The sequence below is a fragment of the Polypterus senegalus genome, chromosome 15, assembly GCF_016835505.1.
Source record: "Polypterus senegalus isolate Bchr_013 chromosome 15, ASM1683550v1, whole genome shotgun sequence".
NCBI lineage: Eukaryota > Metazoa > Chordata > Cladistia > Polypteriformes > Polypteridae > Polypterus > Polypterus senegalus.
Window position 1 is genome coordinate 106658613 of NC_053168.1, and position 21064 is coordinate 106679676.

The 21064-nt window shown below is 37.3% G+C and overlaps 1 protein-coding gene across 4 annotated transcripts in view; it reads left to right on the forward strand.

The window, feature by feature from the left end:
* Positions 1-21064, forward strand: part of golga4 (golgin A4) — a 225531-nt gene that overhangs the window by 80963 nt on the left and 123504 nt on the right. For 3 of the 4 annotated variants that reach the window (XM_039736487.1, XM_039736488.1, XM_039736490.1), the window contains 3 exons: positions 2552-2727; positions 7690-7773; positions 14841-14988. In XM_039736487.1, the coding sequence (XP_039592421.1) occupies positions 2552-2727; positions 7690-7773; positions 14841-14988 (408 nt within the window). The remainder of the gene's footprint in view (positions 1-2551; positions 2728-7689; positions 7774-14840; positions 14989-21064) is intronic. The other variant, XM_039736489.1, reaches the window with a different exon arrangement.

Sequence of the window (21064 nt, forward strand, 5' to 3'; positions counted from 1 at the left end):
TCTTTTAAATGCCTTACGATAAATGTAATGTGACCCTGGTGATTTGTTTGATTTCTGCCATTTTAGGCTAAGCAGCACTTCTCTGTGCACGATTTACAACAACAACATTAATTTATATAGCACATTTTCATACAAATTATGCAGCTCAAAGTGCTTAGGGTTCAAGTAATTTCGTACTTTCTTAATAGTCCATGTAACTGCTGGGAGGTTATCACCTTCTACATGTCTGAAAACTTTAGAATGATGTCGTTTTAGAGCACCCGCTATTTCACTGTCTGTGTATTTTAGTTTGTCTTCCTAAAAAACATTTTCTGCAGTGTTTTTCAACAGCTGCCTTTTAGGTTTCACTCATAATATCAGGCCTTTATACTTAATGCCTTCTGAGATTTACTGAGATTTGACTCATTATTCACTTGGAGCTTATACACAGTCTCTATTACAGAAATAGCATCTCCCACACATTTTTTAATTGGTTTTTGCCTTTCTTTAATACATTTTTCTAACAATCTGTGGTGTTCTCATTCTTAGATTTATCCAGATTTTCCTATTGCTATAGTATCCTAATAATTATTCACATATATAAATATAACACCAACTCATTTTTCTAATCGTAAAACTTAAACATTAATGCAAGACATTTTTAATGTATTACTATTTTAGTTTGGCTTATTAACTGTGCATTAGTAATTTCAAAGCTACACTGAATATTGATATTAATAATACTGTCCAGTTCTTTATATGAAATTTTAAACTTGTGTCAATCTCACTGGTCCACTGTTAACTAGTTTAAACAGTATTTCACTACAGTACTCGTATGCTGTCCAAGTACATTGCTGCTGCTCGTACAGTTTAAATATAACCTGTCAAAAAGGAACAGGTCCCAAGTGTTCCAGAAGAAGGCCCAATGTCTCATAGCTATGCCCCTCAATCCTATATCAAGATTTCCACCATGCTTTAAACCTTCTAATCTCCTTAGACTTGTGTAAGTGATACAACCGGACCATCATTAAAGGCCACCTTATCAGTTCTCTTCAGCTTAGCACTTGACCACTTAAATTTGTAAGCATAACGTCTAGCCTCCTGTTACAGAGTAATGATATTAAATAGGTGAACATTTAAAGAATTATTTCATAGCTGTCATTATTATCATTGAGATATTTCTTAAAAACAGGTTTTCAGAGGAAATGGTTTTCTAACTTCTAGTTTTTGGTATTGTGGTGTGGTATGTCATGGTAGCATTTAAATGAAAGTCTTTTGTTGAGGGTGCAGTTGCCAGGACTGTTGCTGCTCTACAGTACATTTGTACTCCTCCTGTTACTCTTCCTTCATGTATTGCCATTGTATCTAATATAGCTGCCCTTAGATGAGTCAGTTTTCACCTCTTAACAGTACTAAAACTAAAATCATTTGCTATTAACTTGTAATTTTTATTATCATATATGTTGACTGTGGCACTGGATTGGAAAACGTCTAGGTAGTTGGCTCACTACCATCTTCCACAGCCCTGCTTTATGTATGGTTGGCTGTTCTATCTTAATTCCCTCCTGGTCCTGTCATGGCATATTGTACTGTTGGCAACATTTTTAACAGTGCTGGAATTTAAATGTTTCAGTCCTTGCTTGGTATTTCTTGCTTGTAATTCTGTCCTATTCATTTTTCTTACAAGTAAGATTTGTTTTTACATTTTGCAGTTGTTCTTTATTATAATCTCTTCACTTCCATTAACATAATTTTTATAAACCTCTTTTTACATCGAGACCCAAGTACTCTCCATTTCCTCGTTTGTGCAAGGCTTTTTATTGTTTTTCATTGGTTCTGCTTGTCTGTGAGATCACCTCTTGACAAAATTCCCATTTCCCCTTAGAAAGTGGTTTTCCTAAGTATTTCATAATTTACCATGAATTCTATTATTAAAAGTATTTAATTTAGTAATATTTATCCTGGTACCCTTTTCATATATTCACCCAGTCTCAGCTTTATGGATATTTATTGCTTTTTTTTTTTTTTTTTGGACTATCTTTCATACCAGTATCCTTTTCCCCCCAAAATTCTCTCTTGCTATCCTCTATCTAGCAGACATTGTTTTGTCTAGTCATACAGTATTTGCTGTTTAGGCATCTCCAGTGTCTTTTTGAAAATTTGTTCTAACTGCAGCCTTTTCATCTTGGCAAACTTCGTTTTTCAAACTTGCTGTTTTGGAATGTTCAGCAGTAGTGATCAATGTGTCATTTGATACATATATCAGAGAATGGTGTGATCTGGTGTAACTTCCGATGGGATATTTAGGCTGTAATGGCCATTGGGTGTATGATTTGTACTTTTAGTTGCTATCCTTTTATCTTATGACATTTTTATTTTATGAGAAATCTGCTGAGTATTGTTGGTGCTACAAAAACTCCAATAAATACTTGATCACAAAAAACAATATATTTGGATTCCAGTTGTAATTGTGAAAATGGTTTGGTTTTTGTTAAATTTATAATTCATAAATTGACAGTGGGGTTTTATTTGAGGGGCAGCATTATATTGATTTTAATCTTTTGCTCAACAGATAACCCTTTGAATGTGGAAGCCCTTCAGAAAAGAGTTAAGCGACAGGAAAACTTGCTTCAAAGGTGTAAGGAGATGGTTCGCACTCAGAAAGAGCGCTCACTGCAGTTGAGCAGTGAAAAAGATGCTCTGCAAGAGCAACTGCAGGAGCGTCTTCAAGAGCTGGAGAAAATGAAGGTATGTCTGCGTTTTTTGGTGGGCGTGGTATTTGTTGATAGTTACGATATTTCTTGAGGTTCTGTCTAAAGTTGGTTTCTCTTTGAGACAAATAAAATTATCTTCTGTGTATCTTCTCTGGCCATGACAAACACATTGCTGATGGCCTGTAAAACCACAAAATAAAGCTTTAACCCAAAATAGGAATACAGTATGATAATATTTCCCTTGAACAGATGTTTTCCTCTGACCTAGGGTTAGAATAAGGTCACTGCCCCTCTTAATTGTCATAAAAGGTAATTGGCGTTAGGTCTTAATGTCTGCTCCGGTGTTCCCCCAACCCCTGTATTTTCATTAGGAATACTATTTGTGATTTGTGATAGTGTCCTCCAGTAATATTGCCACAAAATAGGCAATGAAGAAGTGTCTTTATCATTTATCTTCTTAATTTAAAAGATTTTTGGTAGTATTTGGAATTAAGTCAAATGATTTAAAGGAAAAGAATATTCTAATCACAAAACAAATATTTTTCTCAAATACACATGTGGGCCACAATTATTGGCACCTCTTAATTTAATACTTAATATTAATGATAGATAGAACTTAATTTGTCCCCAGGGGGAAATTTGGCTTTTTTATAGAAGCCCTTTAAATAAATAAGTACACAAGTAAATACATACTGTAAATGGGTACATAAGTAAATAAATAAATATGCATACACACTTTGGTCTTAACACACAACAAAATGAATATAAAACAATAAAATTTAAAAGAAAAAAGTTTTGACTTTGCTGTCACAGTGAGCAGTTATGCAGATGTTTTGCAGGTGGTATAATGTGTAGCTCCCCCAACTCTTGAGTCTTCTCCTGTTATGCTTAATAAGTTTGGAAAACACATGGCAAACAAATCTGAGATCAATCCTATTTATAGAACCACTTTGGATCCTCCAAATTTCAAGATCCAAGCTTGTAGACTCCGCTTCTGCTCATCTTGCAGTTTTTCAGTAGGGATTAGGTCAGGGGGCTGAAATGGCTATAACAAGACATAGATTTTGTGGTAACTGAACCATTTTTGTGTCGAGTTTGAGTTTTCACGGGCCTTGTTTTTATTTACTAAGAGTGCCAGTAATACTGTAGGAGCAATAATTCTTTCTACAGAATGCTAAATTTTGTAGACACAAGTTTATTACATTGTATACATTAAAAAGCATTTGCATTGTCCACCACTAAAGTATATTTCATAAGCAGTGAGTGCCAGAGCCCCAACCTCTTTCCTTGTAATGGAGAAAGTTCCAATGTATTTCGGTTATGTTATGTCACATTTTCAGCAGCTATCACCATGCAGCATATTAATACTGCAGTTAGTTAGCGTAAGTGATGAATTTAGTATGTATATTTGAATGGCAGAATTGCAACTTGTGAATGTCAGTAAAATTCAAATAATGCAAAAGTATAAGTTATAAGATCCTTGTTGGTTCACGCTTTGGCAGCACTGTTTATAACTTTATTTATTTACTAGTCAAATAAATAAAAAAATATTTATCTCTTGCACTATGTGTAGCTTCAGTGCCTTTCCTTGTTATCTGTGTGTGTCTGAATTTGTCTTGACCGGCGCTTCCTACAGTGCATCCGGAAAGTATTCAGAGCGCATCATTTTTTCCACATTTTGTTATGTTACAGCCTTATTCCAAAATGGATTAAGTTAATTTTTTTCCTCATAATTCTGCACGCAACTTCCCATAATGATAACGTGAAAAAAGATTACTTGAGGTTTTTGCAAATTTATTAAAAATAAAAAAAACTGAGAAATCACATTATTTCTGATGGAACACACATGTACATAAGTATTCACAGCCTTTGCTCAATACTTTGTCGATGCACTTTTGGCAGCAATTACAGCCTCAAGTCTTTTTGAATATGGTGCCACAAGCTTGGCACACCTATCCTTGGCCAGTTTCGCCCATTCCTCTTTGCAGCATCTCTCAAGCTCCATCATATTGGATGGGAAGTTTCGGTGCACAGCCATTTTAAGATTTCTCCAGAGATGTTCAATCGGATTCAAGTCTGAGCTCTGGCTGGGCCACTCAAGAACATTCACAGAGTTGTCCTGAAGCCACTCCTTTGATATCTTGGCTGTGTGGTTAGGGCTGTTGTCCTGCTGAAAGATGAACCGTCACCCCAGTCTGAGGTCAAGAGCGCTCTGGAGCAGGTTTTCATCCAGGATGTCTCTGTACATTGCTGCAGTCATCTTTCCGTTTATCCTGACTAGTCTCCCATTTCCTGCCGCTGAAAAACATCCCCACAGCATTATGCTGCCACCACTATGCTTCACTGTAGGGATGGTATTGGCCTGGTGATGAGCGGTGCCTGGTTTCCTCCAAACGTGACGCCTGGCATTCACACCAAAGAGTTCAATCTTTGTCTCATCAGACCAGAGAATTTTGTTTCTCATGGTCTGAGAGTCCTTCAGGTGCCTTTTGGCAAACTTCAGGTGGGCTGCCATGTGCCTTTTACTAAGGAGTGGCCTCCGTCTGGCCAGTCTACCATACAGGCCTGATTGGTGGATTGCTGCAGAGATAGTTGTCCTTCTGGAAGGTTCTCCTCTCTCCACAGAGGACCTCTGGAGCTCTGACAGAGTGACCATTGGGTTCTTGGTCACCTCCCTGACTAAGGCCCTTCTCCCCCGATCGCTCAGTTTAGTTGGCCGGCCAGCTCTAGGAAGAGTCCTGGTGGTTTCGAACTTCTTCCATTTATGGATGATGGAGGCCACTGTGCTCATTGGGACCTTCAAAGCAGCAGAAATTCTTCTGTAACCTTCCCCAGATTTGTGCCTCGAGATAATCCTGTCTCAGAGGTCTACATACAATTCCTTTGACTTCATGCATGAACTGTCAACTTTGGGACCTTATATAGACAGGTGTTTGCCTTTCCAAATCATGTCCAATCAACTGAATTTACCACAGGTGGACTCCAATGAAGTTGCAGAAACATCTCGAGGATGATCAGGGGAAACAGGATGCACCTGAGCTCAATTTTGAGCTTCATGGCAAAGGCTGTGAATACTTGTATTGTACATGTGCTTTCTCAGTTTTTTTATTTTTAATAAATTTGCAAAAACCTCAACTTTTTTCACATTGTCATTATGGGGTGTTGTGTGTAGAATTCTGAGGCAAAAAATGAATTTAATCCATTTTGGAATAAGGATGTAACATAACAAAATGTGGAAAAAGTGATGTGCTGTGAATACTTTCCGGATGCACTGTATCTCATGCGCATTCCCATAAAACCTGCTTCTTAGACTTGTCATTTTGAGGCGCCATGCTTGCCTCCTATCACCTTTTATACTTAATATTTTTGAAGGCGACTCTTAGTGTGTTTGTTACGCCTTTACTGCTCCTTGTGTGTCTTATACTTGTACTTGCTCTTTCAATCACATCACCAAAGCCAAACTAACCAATCAGATTAATCTGAGGTGCCTGACTCACGCACACAGAATCCTTAGCATTTTATTATATAGTAGAAGAGGTGGTCTAAAATTGTTTTTGTTGTTCACATTTGTTTAACAGAAAAATTTTTGCCTAAAATATAGCAGTATTAGACTGGAGTAGTGACGTTCAGTAACAAGTTCAGATGGTTTGATGAGAAACAAGAGACAAGTTTTAGCTGGGTAATCCTGGAACTTCTTACCTGGGACTGCTGCGTGAACATAGTATAAGCCTTGTTAACTACTAGTTTGTTAAGTGTGAAGTAGGCAATTCTTTGCACTAAATACATGGAATAGGTAGACCTGGAATTCTTTAGGTTTTATGTATAAAAGAGAGTACTTATTCACTTGCTGACTCTTCTTTATTTTAATAACCACATTTAGTTTAGTTTATTTTTTTTTTTTTAGCATTTTAAAGAAACCAATTGTTCAAGTTTGTATAACTATCCAAGAATCATAAAGCTATGCTTTAAAATATTATGCGGAAAAAAGAAGCTACTTCAAGACAAAGTACAGTTGTTATTTATATCCATTTATTCATTGTTTTAAACCTACTTTTTCTGTTTCAAGATCAGAGATCAGAAATCTGGGCCCAGCCCTAGACGATCATATTCATAATCATACAAATGACCTACATTTAATCAACAACTAATATTTACCAATTAATAATATACATGAACTGAAGCAAAAAATAAATTAGTCCATAAACGGTTCCTTTAACTTACTCAGTGATTCACTGCTAAGCCCTAAGGCTGCTAAGCCCCCAGACTGACAAGGGTTCAAAAATGGTTTAAAAAAATCTTTCACCGCATCATACAGGCGAGCTACACACCACGCCAGTGCAAACAATACCTCATTTTCATAGTGATCACATTGTTACAGTATGTACAGTTGACTTTTAATTTGGTATGAAATCATACATGGGGTGTGTCATAAAAATTAATTGAAAAAGTCATAGTAATTAATCTGTACAAGGACTACATCAATTGAAAGGTCTTGATGAGTTGATTTCTGTCACAGGCCAAAAACAGGAGAAACCGTTGCAGTGTTTTTCTGAATTTTGCATGCTTTTGTATATAAACTTGACAAAACAACGCTCAAATATACAAGTGACATATCAGTACTTAGAGCAGTATATCCTGATCAAAACAAGCCTAAATATGCTACTCTGTCATTTACCAATCCTTATGAATCCTTTGTAAACCTGTTGTTTTTGTTGGTAAGCAAACCAACCAGTTCTAGTATAGAATAATTTAACTTTTCTGATCATATAAACCTATAAATATTATTTAAAACTTGAGATGCTTAAAATGAACTCAAACCTTTATTTATTACATTTATGTGCATTCCTGTTGTCACTATAATAAATACATAACTCCAAATTTCATACATTGAGAACAAATAAGCATGGTTCAGTACTGCACTGTGTTTCTTTTTATCCTTGTTTATAGTGAGATCATTAATTAAGCAAGAAAGCTACATATTTACTTTTTTCCTTAGGAACTTCACACCACTGAAAAGACTAAACTAATTACTCAGCTTCGGGATGCCAAAAACTTGGTTGAGCAGCTAGAGCAAGACAAGGTAAGCCTGCAAAGTCCAGGCCAAATACGAGTACTGTAATGCACATTTGCGTCAGTCAGGAAAATGTGTTGTGCAGTGATTGTAAAAAATTATTATATAATCATGTTGGATTCAGTTGTCATAAGAAATATGGGCTTGGATTCATCATATAATCTGTGATGATAGCATAGCATTTTTAACAAAACTGTAATTAGCAAACATATATCATTGTAGACTGTTTCTCACTGCCAGATGTCATTCTTTACCGTGGGTGAAAGATGGATTCTGAAATGTTATGGAAAGTGCTATAACCAAGTACAAAAATAAATAATGAGCAAAAATTAAAAAAAAAATAATCGTGTCTCTATCTTTAATTATTTAAAAAAGTTAAGGTTATGAGTTTTCAAATAAAAACTGGCATTTCATAGTTTCTCTACTTTTTGTGAATCCAGTAGTTTTCACTCTCAGTTCACTATTCCAGTTATGTCTTTGTGTGACCATTATTTTTTTTTCTGTTATTTCAATACTAACTGTGCAGCCAGTTTTTTTTCTTCACAGTGTATATAACATTATTATTATGGTGCCATTAGGTAGTGATGCTGATAGATAGCAAACCATTATTTCACTGTGCCTAGTGCATATTCAGCAGATGCGCCATTTCTTCACTTAAAAATATTTGTCTCTCTGATATAAAAAAAAAAATCCTAGAGAGAAACACAGGGGCGTCAAGATGTGATCTTCGCATTATGATCATGGAAGACATTTAAAAGAAACCGCGAGATGAAAGAGATTGGCCACAGAGCATCTCACGGGGACCTTAAACATGAGACTTTGTGCCAAGAGATTGACCCAGGACCGTCTCGCGATGACATGGAACATGAGATTCTTGCAAGACATGCCCCACTTACAATCAATATCAAATAAGCCAAGAGGCAGCAAAAAATTCAGTCATCTAACGGATTTGAGTGCACACAGATCAAGGGCTCTCAGTGCATATAAAGAGTATAAGGACAGGACCTTATAAATGAAATGTCGACAAATAAGCGAAGAAGAAAACAGCGTGGAGAAAAGAGACTCAAAAGTGCTGGAGAGAAAAAAGAGCGAAAAAGACTAATCTAGGTGCAAATTCAGAAAATAAGGAAAGTAATCATCAGCCCAGAACAAGTGGAATTGGAAAAGAAAGCTCATCCAATCGGGATCAGAATTAAAAGACAGAGTAAAAGACAAAGTAGAACTTCATAAAGACGTTCACAAACGTTGGTGCTAAACACATGCAGAGCAGGTTAGAGATTATGAAAGCAGTGGAATTCAAAGGCTCAAAAAAAAAAAAAAAGTTGGCGTGATACACATGTGGAGAAAATTAAAGGATATGAATGTAGGAAAATTAGAAAGTATAAAAAAAAAAAAGAAAGTAAAGATCGCAGTAGCGCAAACTGCCTCATTTAACTATGCACCTGTCTAACTTTGGTTTTGCTCAATAATCACTGCACTATTGCATCTTAACACTTAATTCTACTTTATTCACATAATTTTACTTATTTATTATGTTCTACTATACTGTTATCTTTCAATCTATGACTTTTTGTTAATCTAACTGATATTCTTCTAACTTTGCACAGTTTTTGATAAGCGGATCAGGATGCATTTCACTGCGTGTTGTCCTGTATAACTATGCATGTGACAAATAAAGAATCTTGAGAATTTCAAAAATGGAGTTTACCGCACATGCATTTATTGGTTACTTTGTAAAAAAAATTATTAACTGCTGATGATGTAGATCGTTTTGTCTGTGCTGAAACTCTAAACAGAAAAACCTATCCTGAATTATGGTACAAAGTCATTAAACACATGTCTCACTGACCTCATTAAAAAGATTCAGCATATTGGGATTCACAAGATTTCAAATATTGTTTTTTACAGAAGTTCTGAAACAAAAGTGAAACTAATGAAATAGCAACAATTCAAAAAAAAAAAAGTGTGTATCCGGAAAACCAAATACAGGGTTGGCGAGCGAAGTGAGCAGGGGGCAAAGCCCCCTAGTCATTTAAAAAATAATTCTTTAACACTAGAATTACCATAGCCTATGAAAAAACTCATAGATCCGTCCCACCTTAAATCACTCTGCACCTCTCCATCAGCGTCTTTTGTCCTTTAAATGTGTTGATAAGCAGCAAGCAGCTTGCTATCACATCCCCCACCGGCGCACAGTTTTCTCAGCTCAAGTCTGTTTACCTGCGTATCAGTTGCTTGGATTTGTATTGTGAGAAATCAAGCAAAATCACACCTTTTATAAATACTATATTGTTTTTTGGAACACATGCATTTCATGTTTGTTCCGTGTTTACAACAATCTATGTATTGTAAACGCATCGTTAAAACAGAAACATTTTTCATGTTTTAGTAATAATTGACAAAATGTAGACATAAAGTGTATAATGCGTTAAGCCTGATTTCCAAATATCAAATAAACACTTTCACAAAAGGTACAAATATAACAGAACAAGCGCGCTTCTGTTCAAGAATATACCTGCAGAAAAAGAACCCGCGTTAGGGTGCGACATTGAAACACATTTGCTACGACCGCTTCGGTGGCGCATTGGTATCAACTGTTGACTGGTAATCAAAACTTCACGGGTTTAATCCTGGACGAGTCCGTTTTGAGAAGTGGGCTGCTCTTATTCTTACTGTATTAGAATAAAAACATACATTTGATTTCAGTCTGTAACAGCCAGTGTAAATGTATGATACTTGTAAAGGTTAACTTAGGTTTTTTTTTTTTTTATTATTTTTATTCAGTTTTATTCTCTTAGTCGAATTTACGATCCTACCCCCCTCCCCCATCTGACACTGCTGTTTTCACATAAAGACGCGGTATAGCTCTGCACTGTACTTGTGACTTTACACTGTAAGAAGAAAGTAAATAAACCAAGGTAAATAAGTAAATAACATTCGATCTGGCTCTTATATTCAAAGTACAGCGACGGCTGCTTCCACCTGCAGCTGTAGACTCTTCCACGCTAGTGTTTAGATCGAATGTTGTTAGACACTGGGTTAGACAATAAAAAATTGAATACCAAAAAACTGTTTTCTATTTTTTTCAGTGACCATAAGAAAACTCTCCTCTAGGTATTAATGAAACAGTTTTAAGCATGTATATACTGTAGCTATCCACCCCTGATTTCTCCATAATATAAAACAGATCATTCATCAATTACCTGCTTAAAAAAAAGTTAGGAACAACATTTATTTATATAGCACATTTTCATACAAAAAAATGTAACTCAAAGTGCTTTACATAATGAGGAACAGAAAAATAAAAGACACAGTAAGAAAGTAAAATAAGTCAACATTATTCAACATAGAATAAGAGTAAGGTCTGGTGGGCAGAAAAACCAAAAAAAAAAAACTCCAGACGGCTGGAGAAAAAAATAAAATCTGCAGGAATTCCAGACCATGAGACTGCCCAGTCCCCTCTGGGCATTCTACCTAACATAAATGAAACAGCCCTCTTTGTATTTAGGGTTCTCATGGAAGGACTTGATGATGATGGTCACGTAGACTTCTGGCTTTTAGTCCATCAGTGTTGGAGCATCATGATGCTTTGAGTAGGTGGTGGTGGCGCAGGCCGCCACCACAAAGAAACCGGAAAAAGAAACAGAAGAGAGAGTAGGGGTCAGTACGGATTTTAAAGCCACCATGAATAGTTATTATGATGAATTGAACATACAGAGTATCAGGATTAAATTAAAGTGAAGATATGAGAAGGCCATATTAAAGTAATGTGTTTTCAGCAGTTTTTTTTAAAGTGCTCCACCGTATCAGCCTGGCGAATTCCTATTGGCAGGCTATTCCAGATTTTAGGTGCATAACAGCAGAAGGCCGCCTCACCACTTCTTTTAAGTTTAACTTTTGGAACTGTAAGGAGACACTCATTTGAGGATCTAAGGTTACGATTTGGAATATAGGGTATCAGACATTCCGATATATAAGATGGAGCGAGATTATTTAAGGCTTTATAAACCATAAGCATTTTTTTAAAGTCAATCCTGAAAGACACAGGTAACCAGTGTAGTGACATCAAAACCGGAGAAATGTGTTCAGATTTTCTTTTCCTAGTTAGGATTCTAGCCACTGCATTCTGCACTCGTTGCAGTCAATTTATGTCTTTTTTGGGTAGTCCTGAGAGGAGTGCGTTACAGTAATCTAGGCGACTGAGAACAAAAGCGTGAAATAATTTCTCAGCATCTTTCAGTGATATAATAGGTCTAACTTTTGCTGTTTCTTAAGTGAAAAAATGCTGTCCTAGTGGTCTGATGAATATGCAATTTAAAATGCAGGTTACAGTCAACAGTTACCCCTAAGTTTTTTTTTTACTTCAGTCTTATCTTTTAATCCTAATGCATCAAGTTTATTTCTGATAACCTCATTGAATCCATTATTGCCAATCACTATAATTTCAGTTTTCTCTTTATTTAGCTTAAGAAAATTACTATTCATCCATTCAGAAATACCAGTAAGACATTGTGTTAGTGAATCGAGAGAGTCTGTGTCATTAGGTGCTATTGAGAAGTACAGCTGTGTGTCATCAGCATAGCTGTGGTAGCTCACGTTGTAACCTGAGATAATCTGACCTAACGGAAGCATATAGATTGAGAAGAGCAGCGGACCCAGGATAGAGCCTTGTGGAACACCATATAGAATATAATGTGTCTTTGAGTTGTGATTACCACAACTAACAAAGAATTTTCTCCCTACCAGGTAGGATTCAAACCAATTTAAGACACTGCCAGAGAGGCCCAGCCATTGACTAAGGCGATTTCCAAGAATATTGTGATCAATGGTGTCGAATGCGGCACTCAGATCGAGGAGGATGAGAACAGATAAATGGCCTCTGTCTGCATTTACCCGCAAGTCATTTACTACTTTAACGAGGGCAGTTTCTGTGCTGTGATTTGTTCTAAAACCCGACTGAAATGTATCAAGAATAGCATGTTTTTTGAGGTGGTCATTTAACTGCATAATGACTGCCTTCTCTATAATTTTACTTAAGAAGGGCAGGTTAGAGATGGGTCTAAAGAAGGTCATTATTGGAAATATTTCTATGCATTAGCTTGGATTCAGAATACAACAGAGAAACTAGGTCTTCACCACTTCTATGTGGAGAGATGGCTCACCTCCCAGAATTATCTGCAAGGTGGACTCGGCTCAAAACAAAATGTAGATATCTAATTGCCTTACATTTTCAGTTGCTTTTACCCCTTTCTACCTAGTTTGGAGGCATTTTCAAAATTACACACATATTTAATGATGAATATCACCATTGCACAAGCATGTTGTAACAATGTGACTAGGAGCAGTAGATATTGCCTGATCTGCTTTATCGATAGACTACTTTGAATTTTACCACATCAGTGTAACATCCATGGTAGACATTAATTTTTTGCAGGTTTTTAGAAATTGATTACTTAATGCTATCCATCAGCAGTAAATTTAAATACAGTGGTGTGAAAAACTATTTGCCCCCTTCCTGATTTCTTATTCTTTTGCATGTTTGTCACATGTTTCTGATCATCAAACACATTTAACCATTAGTCAAATATAACACAAGTAAACACTTGCCTCAATTAAGGTCAGTGTTCACGACTCCACCATAAGAGAGAGACTGGGCAAAAACGGCCTGCATGGCAGATTTCCAAGACGCAAACCACTGTTAGGCAAAAAGAACATTAGGGCTCGTCTCAATTTTGCTAAGAAACATCTCAATGATTGCCAAGACTTTTGGGAAAATACCTTGTGGACTGATGAGACAAAAGTTGAACTTTTTGGAAGGCAAATGTCCCGTTACATCTGGCATAAAAGGAACACAGCATTTCAGAAAAAGAACATCATACCAACAGTAAAATATGGTGGTGGTAGTGTGATGGTCTGGGGTTGTTTTGCTGCTTCAGGACCTGGAAAGCTTGCTGTGATAGATGGAACCATGAATTCTACTGTCTACCAAAAAATCCTGAAGGAGAATGTCCGGCCATCTGTTCGTCAACTCAAGCTGAAGCGATCTTGGGTGGTGCAACAGGACAATGACCCAAAACACACCAGCAAATCCACCTCTGAATGGCTGAAGAAAAACAAAATGAAGACTTTGGAGTGGCCTAGTCAAAGTCCTGACCTGAATCCAATTGAGATGCTATGGCATGACCTTAAAAAGGTGGTTCATGCTAGAAAACCCTCAAATAAAGCTGAATTACAACAATTCTGCAAAGATGAGTGGGCCAAAATTCCTCCAGAGCGCTGTAAAAGACTCATTGCAAGTTATCGCAAATGCTTGATTGCAGTTATTGCTGCTAAGGGTGTCCCAACCAGTTATTAGATTCAGGGGGCAATTACTTTTTCACACAGGGCCATGTAGGTTTGGATTTTTTTCTCCCTAAATAATAAAAAACATCATTTAAAAACTGCATTTTGTGTTTACTTGTGTTATATTTGACTAATGGTTAAATGTGTTTAAATGATCAGAAACACTTTGTGTGACAAACATGCAAAAGAATAAGAAATCAGGAAGGGGGCAAATAGTTTTTCACACCACTGTAATTCAAAGAATTGTTTCTTAAATTTCAGTCCAATTCTCCTCCATTTAATATTTTTAAGGCAAAAGGAGTAATGTTGGGAAGTGAAGTGTATAGTACCTTTTAAAGACACAATGTGCAGGTGGCATTCGATGAACCATTTCAGCAAGGCAGAAGGCTGATCCCAATTTTACATTATTTTGCTAAAGCTGATATGGCATCCTTCACAATACAATAACTGTCTATTTTCAAGTTCTAAATAAGTGCCTTGTAAGAGACACCTCCAGTAATATGATTTTTTTAAAGAATATGAATCAGTTTCATAATGACTAATTGAGATTGATTCCTGGTTTAGGGTTAGTTCTTGCATCCTTGGCTGGTCCTCTAATATCTTAACTGTAACATGTATGGAACATTTCTTCTACCAGAAAAAAATGAGATAAAATTGAACTTTTTAATTCATAGGAATTGTCTTTTATTTCAGAAGGGGTATACTGATAACCATATTTTTGCTGCCTTGGACAGGGCATGGTAATTGCAGAAACTAAAAGGCAGATGCATGAAACTCTTGAGATGAAGGAAGAGGAGATTGTACAACTTCGTTCTCGACTACAGCAGAGTACAGCAGAATTTCAAGAACTGAAAGAACAGAAAGAGAAGGTAGAGAAATCTGGTAGGTCACTTTAGACTTGTATCATATATGTAAGCCTACTTGTGACCTTCTATATTATGTACTTCTGTTTCAGCACTGCAGTTTAATGAATACTTAGCAGATGTGTAAAATGTACAGTATTTCTCTTTATCCATGCCTCAGGTTGCATGCTTTGTACTTGACTTGCAACAGAGCTGTTTATCAATAGATTATGATTTCTTCTCTTCCTCTTGAATAACTATTATCATTTGCATAAATACCTTGTGAACTGTAAGCACCTGAGGTAATTTTTTTTGTTTTGTTGTTTTTATCCTCCTGTAAATAAACAGTTTGCATTATATTACTACATTTTTTTCTCTTCCTGCACTGAGTATTGCATTAGTGTGCTCATGCATGGGTCTTACAGACACTAGCAACTGGTTCTATCATTAGAATTATACAAAGAGACACTATGGAAAACTCAGATTCTCACTATGCATTGACACTACTTGCCCAATGGTATTGATATAGCATTAGAGACCAGCTTTTTAAAAAAAAAACAACTGTTATCAGAAAGTCTGACATAACTATGAAAGATGCAAATCTCTTACTCGCAAAGCTGTTTGTTTATTTAGCCTCCTTAAGCTGATTCAGCAGCCATCTTAGCATTGAAGTAGAAAAGAACTTGTAATATGCTTTCATATTTATCACCTGGTGTGGAGTTCTGAACTAGGAATTATATGCTACTAGATCTAAGCAAAGCCAGTACTAGATGATGTGTTATGCATTGTCCCTCTCCTGCAGTATAATTTTAAACATCTACCAAGCAGTACAAAATTAGTTTCCACGTTTACAAATGTTCATGCCTTACTAAAACAGAGTATTGTTTCACTGAATTAAAGTAGTACGTTTAGACCATAAATGAAAGGTAGTGCTTTTATTTTATTAGTGAAATGTAGGGTGTAAGCCTTTAGTTACCCTTACATTTTTTTATATTTTCACATTTTTTTTTTTTATGAGCTTACTGTATATAATAAATGCACTATATACAGTGCCTTCAGAAAGTGTTCAGACGCATCCACTTTTTCACATTCTCTTATATTGCAACTTTAAGCTAAAATCATTTAATTTTTCCCTTCATCAAACAACACTCAAAACCCCAAAAGGACAAAGTGAAAACAGGATTTTAAGAATTTTTGAAAATTTTATAGTACTAGGGTGTTGTACTGTGTTAGGCATTGTGAATGTAGTGAGAAGTCAAGCAAAATGACGCTTTTTATTGGCTAACTAAAAAGATTAAAATATGCAAGCTTTTGAGGCAACTCCGGTCCCTTCTTCAGGGAAGATGTAATACAGACACTGGAGTTCCCTGTGTGTTTATATATATATATATATATATATATATATATATATATATATATATATATACATACACACACTAGGACAAATAGCAAAGTTGGGAAATCTTTAAGTGGGACATTTTAAATGTAAAAAATTAATAGACCTCTCCAGGTTAAGATTCATTTATCAAGAGAGGAGAACAATGCATAGTCAAGTTATTTTGATGAGATAACTGTCCAACAAAGTCTTCTGAAGTTTCTGATGAGTTTTTTTAATACAATGTGTGTCTGTAGACAGATTGCCTGTGTCAGTCCGAGAGATGCAAACAATCCTCATATCTGGCCGTAAAACTCTTGTCTCTATTCAGTCCATGTTGTAATTTGTTAAATTTTAGCATGAAAGCATAGCAGCACAGATGTTCCTGTAGCAGCCTACTTCAACAGCCATGGACATTGAGAGGGACTTTAAAGTCACAGTGCTTGTGGGCAACTTTAGAACACAGCAAGAATGAAAAGAATGGGAAGTGAAACTCATGCTAAAATTTAATACATTATAACATGGTTTGAATAGAGACAAGAGTTTTATGGCCAGTTATGAGGATTGTTTGCATCTCTCGGACTGACACAGACAATCTGTCTACAGACCCACATTGTATTGAAAAACTCATCAGAAACTTCAAAAGACTTTGTTGGGCAGTTATCATATTCAAAGGTCTTGACTATACATTGCTCTCCTCTCTTGCTAAATGAATCTTAGCCTGAAGAGGTCTATTTAATTCTTTACATTTAAGGTGTCTCACTTAAAGGTTTTCCAATGTTATTTTTCGAAAGGTTAGTCATGTCACACATAAAGATGATTCTCCCTGCCTCCCTTGACCCTCTTCAGTTTGCATACCGCTCAAACAGGTCAACTGAGGATGCCATATGCTCTGTCCTTCACCTCTCCTTGACACATCTGGATAAAAAAGACACACATGTCAGGATGCTGTTCATAGACTTTAGCTCTGCCTTCAACACAATCATCCCTCAAAAGCTGGTTGTAAAACTGAGCAGGTTGGGCGCGAACACAACCCTCTGCAATTGGATCCTGGACTTCTTGACAGAGAGGCCCCAGTCAGTTTGGATGGGCTGCAACACTTACAGCATCATCACACTGAACACTGGAGCACATGCTTAGTCCACTGCTCTTCACCCTGCTGACTCACAACTGCACAGCCACGCACAGCACCAACCGCATCATCAAGTTTACGGATGATACAACGGTGCTGGGACTGATAAGCAGGGATGATGAAACGGCATACAGAGATGAGGTGGCACGGATGTCCGCATGGTGTGAAGACAACAATCTATCTCTCAATGTCGACAAGACAAAAGAGATAATTATGGACTTCAGAAAATCACATCCTGCCCACATCCCACTCAGCATGAACGGTTTAAATGTGGAGACTGTTAGGAGTACCAGGTTCCTCTGTGTTTGCATAACTGAGGAACTTACGTGGAGGCATAACACCCCATTACTAATCAAGAAAGCCCAGCAGAGACTACACTTCCTGAGGCGGTTGAAGCGAGCAAGTCTTCCCCCTTCCATCCTCACCATGTTCTACAGAGGCACCATTGAGAGTGTTCTGACCACCTGCATCACTGTCTGGTATGGCAAGTGCAACATATCCAACCACAAGTGCCTGCAAAGGATAGTGAAGACAGCAGAGAACATTATTGGGGTGCCTCTCCCTTCACTACAGGACATATTGTACAAACGCAGTGTCTGCAAGGCCTGCAGCACTGGGCCGGACCCTTACACCCCCCACGTGGACTTTTCACACTTCTGCCATCCAAGAGAAGATACTGCTGCATCAGAACCAGATCTGCAATGGCTGCAGGATAGTTTTTACCCCCAAGCTGTCAGACTACTTAACACCATGCTGCCCCTTGGGATCTTCCATACTGCCTCAACCACCTCTAAAAACAGAACTTTTATACATGCAAGCCACTTTCCTTCAAAGACTAGTGTGCATGTAGAAAAGAACTGAAAATCTCATACTGACCTTTAAGTATTTTGCACACTGCACTTTGACATTCATCAATATCCTTCTGCTGTGAAACATTCTGACCTGTCCTTGTTTACACATGTCTTAAACAACTATTATCATACACTGATAATTTCTCTATTATCTGTTATTTATTATGTTATATATTTATTGACTGTATGTCTAGATTGCATAATACCATACAATGCATCAATGTTCATATTGCTTACTACACGTCAGTATTGCTGCTACTTCTTTGTCTTGTCTTTGCACAATGTCTTGTTTTTGTTTTAATTTTAAATCTTAATTTTAATTTTAAATTTGAATTCTAATTAAAATTTAATTCTAATTTTAATGTTTTATTTGCACTTCATGTTATTACACTGTGGACCCTGAGCTTCGCAATTTCATCTATCTGTATCTATCTATTATAAAAAAAAATCCTGGGAGAGAGACAAGATGTGATTTTCTCGGAAGACAATTTAACGTCCTGCGAGAGACACTTTAATGTCACGCGAGACACGCGAGTCTGTCTCTCTCCTTATCTCACTTGCTCGCTCGCCCAGCGCGTCTCTCTCTCTCTCTCTCTGGCAATCGTCTCCTATTCTCTGTCTGAGTCTGTGTGCCTCACTCATATAGTCAACATCTGTTTACTACAGCATTGTGACTGTGTGTGTGCGCTGTGAAGTACGAGTCCCCATCTTGCTCCCCAAAACACGAAGCTGAGTCTCAGTACTTCAACACCAGCTTTATTCAGCTTGAAACAGCAACAGCGCTGTTATTTATTGTACCGGGATCTTTATAATGTTCCTTGTATGACCCATTGACGACAGGCGCTTATAGCATGTCTGCGATCTTTTTGGATGCGCTTATACGGCGAACTGCTACAGCGCTGGGAGACTGCGATTGCTTTGGGACGCTCTTCCGCGTATTGTCCCGTTGGGTGGAATCCCACATGAGTTTAGAAACTCACACCAGCAATGATTCTTTTTAAAGGTAAAGTGCAGGTTAATTTGTATTATGTAATCTATACTAATAAAAGGCAAAGCCCTCACTCACTCACTGACTCACTCACTGACTCACTCACTGACTCATCACTAATTCTCCAACTTCCCGTGTGGGTGGAAGGCTGAAATTTGGCAGGTTCATTCCTTACAGCTTCCTTACAAAAGTTGGGCAGGTTTTATATCGCAATTGTACTCGTAATGGTCATAACTGGAAGCAGTTTTTCTCCATTTACTGTAATGGAGATGAGCTTCAACGCCGGGGCGGAGTTTCGTGTGACATCATCACGCCTCCCACGTAATCACGCAGTACATAGAAAACCAGGAAGACCTCAAAAAGCGCTGAAGAAAACATGCATTATATAATTGAGAAGGCAGCGAAACAATAAGAAGCGAGCGAGTCACATATACAACCATATTCATGAGTTCTGCTACTTGAAACAAAGCACGATGTAAACCTACACTTTAAATTAAGTTCATAGACAGGCTGCGCTGGCGTTTGTAATTTAGTGCCTGCCCATATAAGGCCGTCCGTCAGCGGCAATCCAATAGCAAACTGCCACGGGTAAATATTCACGGGTGAAGGACTGTGCTTATGGAGAGGAAGATGAGATGGTCAGGGTGGTGTTTGACACAAACTCAGCGAAACTGCGAGAGAAAGTTTTAAGTGCCAGGACTAAGGTAACATTAAATAAAGCTATGGACATAGCACGAGATGGCACCAGCACAGCTGGGAACCTTCGATGCAAGTACACCGAGTGGCTCACGTGAACTGGCGCGAGTGCACAGATAAAAGCAACAGTTCCAAAGAGCTGAACAAAACCGAATTACACAATTGAAAAGGCAGCAAAAATATGAAGCGTCTGATAAGCATATTCATAAATGCAGCTACTGTGGAAACAAAGCACACGGTGGAAAAAGTCAATGTCCCGCTAAAGGAAGACAGTGTAAAAAAAACCCGTGCATGCAGTGTGTCAGGTCTCAGATAAAGAAGAAGACGAGCTGTTTATTGATGCAGTAAGAAACGAATCGATGAATGAAACCTGTCATCTTTACAACGATTGACAAACACGGAATGTAACTTGAACACAACACATCCTACAAATACGAACCTGATTGAAAGAAATAATGATAATCAAATCCTTGATGACAGCAACACTCAGTAACACTCACAAAACAAATACTGTATATTGACAGTCATGTTACGTTATTTTTAAAATGTTCCCTTTTCTTTTCTACCTTTTTAACACACTACTTCTCGCTGCGATCGCGGGTATATATATATGTATATATATATATCCCGCTCTACATACTCGAATAATGGATACTTTATTCGCCATCAATGATTGTTTTGGTAAAGCCATACTCAGTGTATTCATTAGATGAACGGTAAAAAAGTAAGAGCGAGGAGAGGATGACTCATTGAGGCATGCAGGCTGTAGTCTTGCGTCAACTCTATCTGAATTGCGATCACATTTGAAAAATATATCTTTTCAAGTTCTATTTAGTCCATATGTGTCAAACTCAAGGGCAGCGGGCCACATCCGAACGGCGTGTAATTATATCCGGCCCGAGATCATTTTATATACTGTATTATTGTTATTAAAGCCCGGGTATATGAAGCGCTGGTAACACAATAAACTACAGATCCCATAATGCAGCGCTTCAGCTGCCTTGCCGAACACTTACCGCTTACTAGAGTTATTGCGCACTGAGTTTGCACGGCGCTTTGGTGACTTTGAAGAAC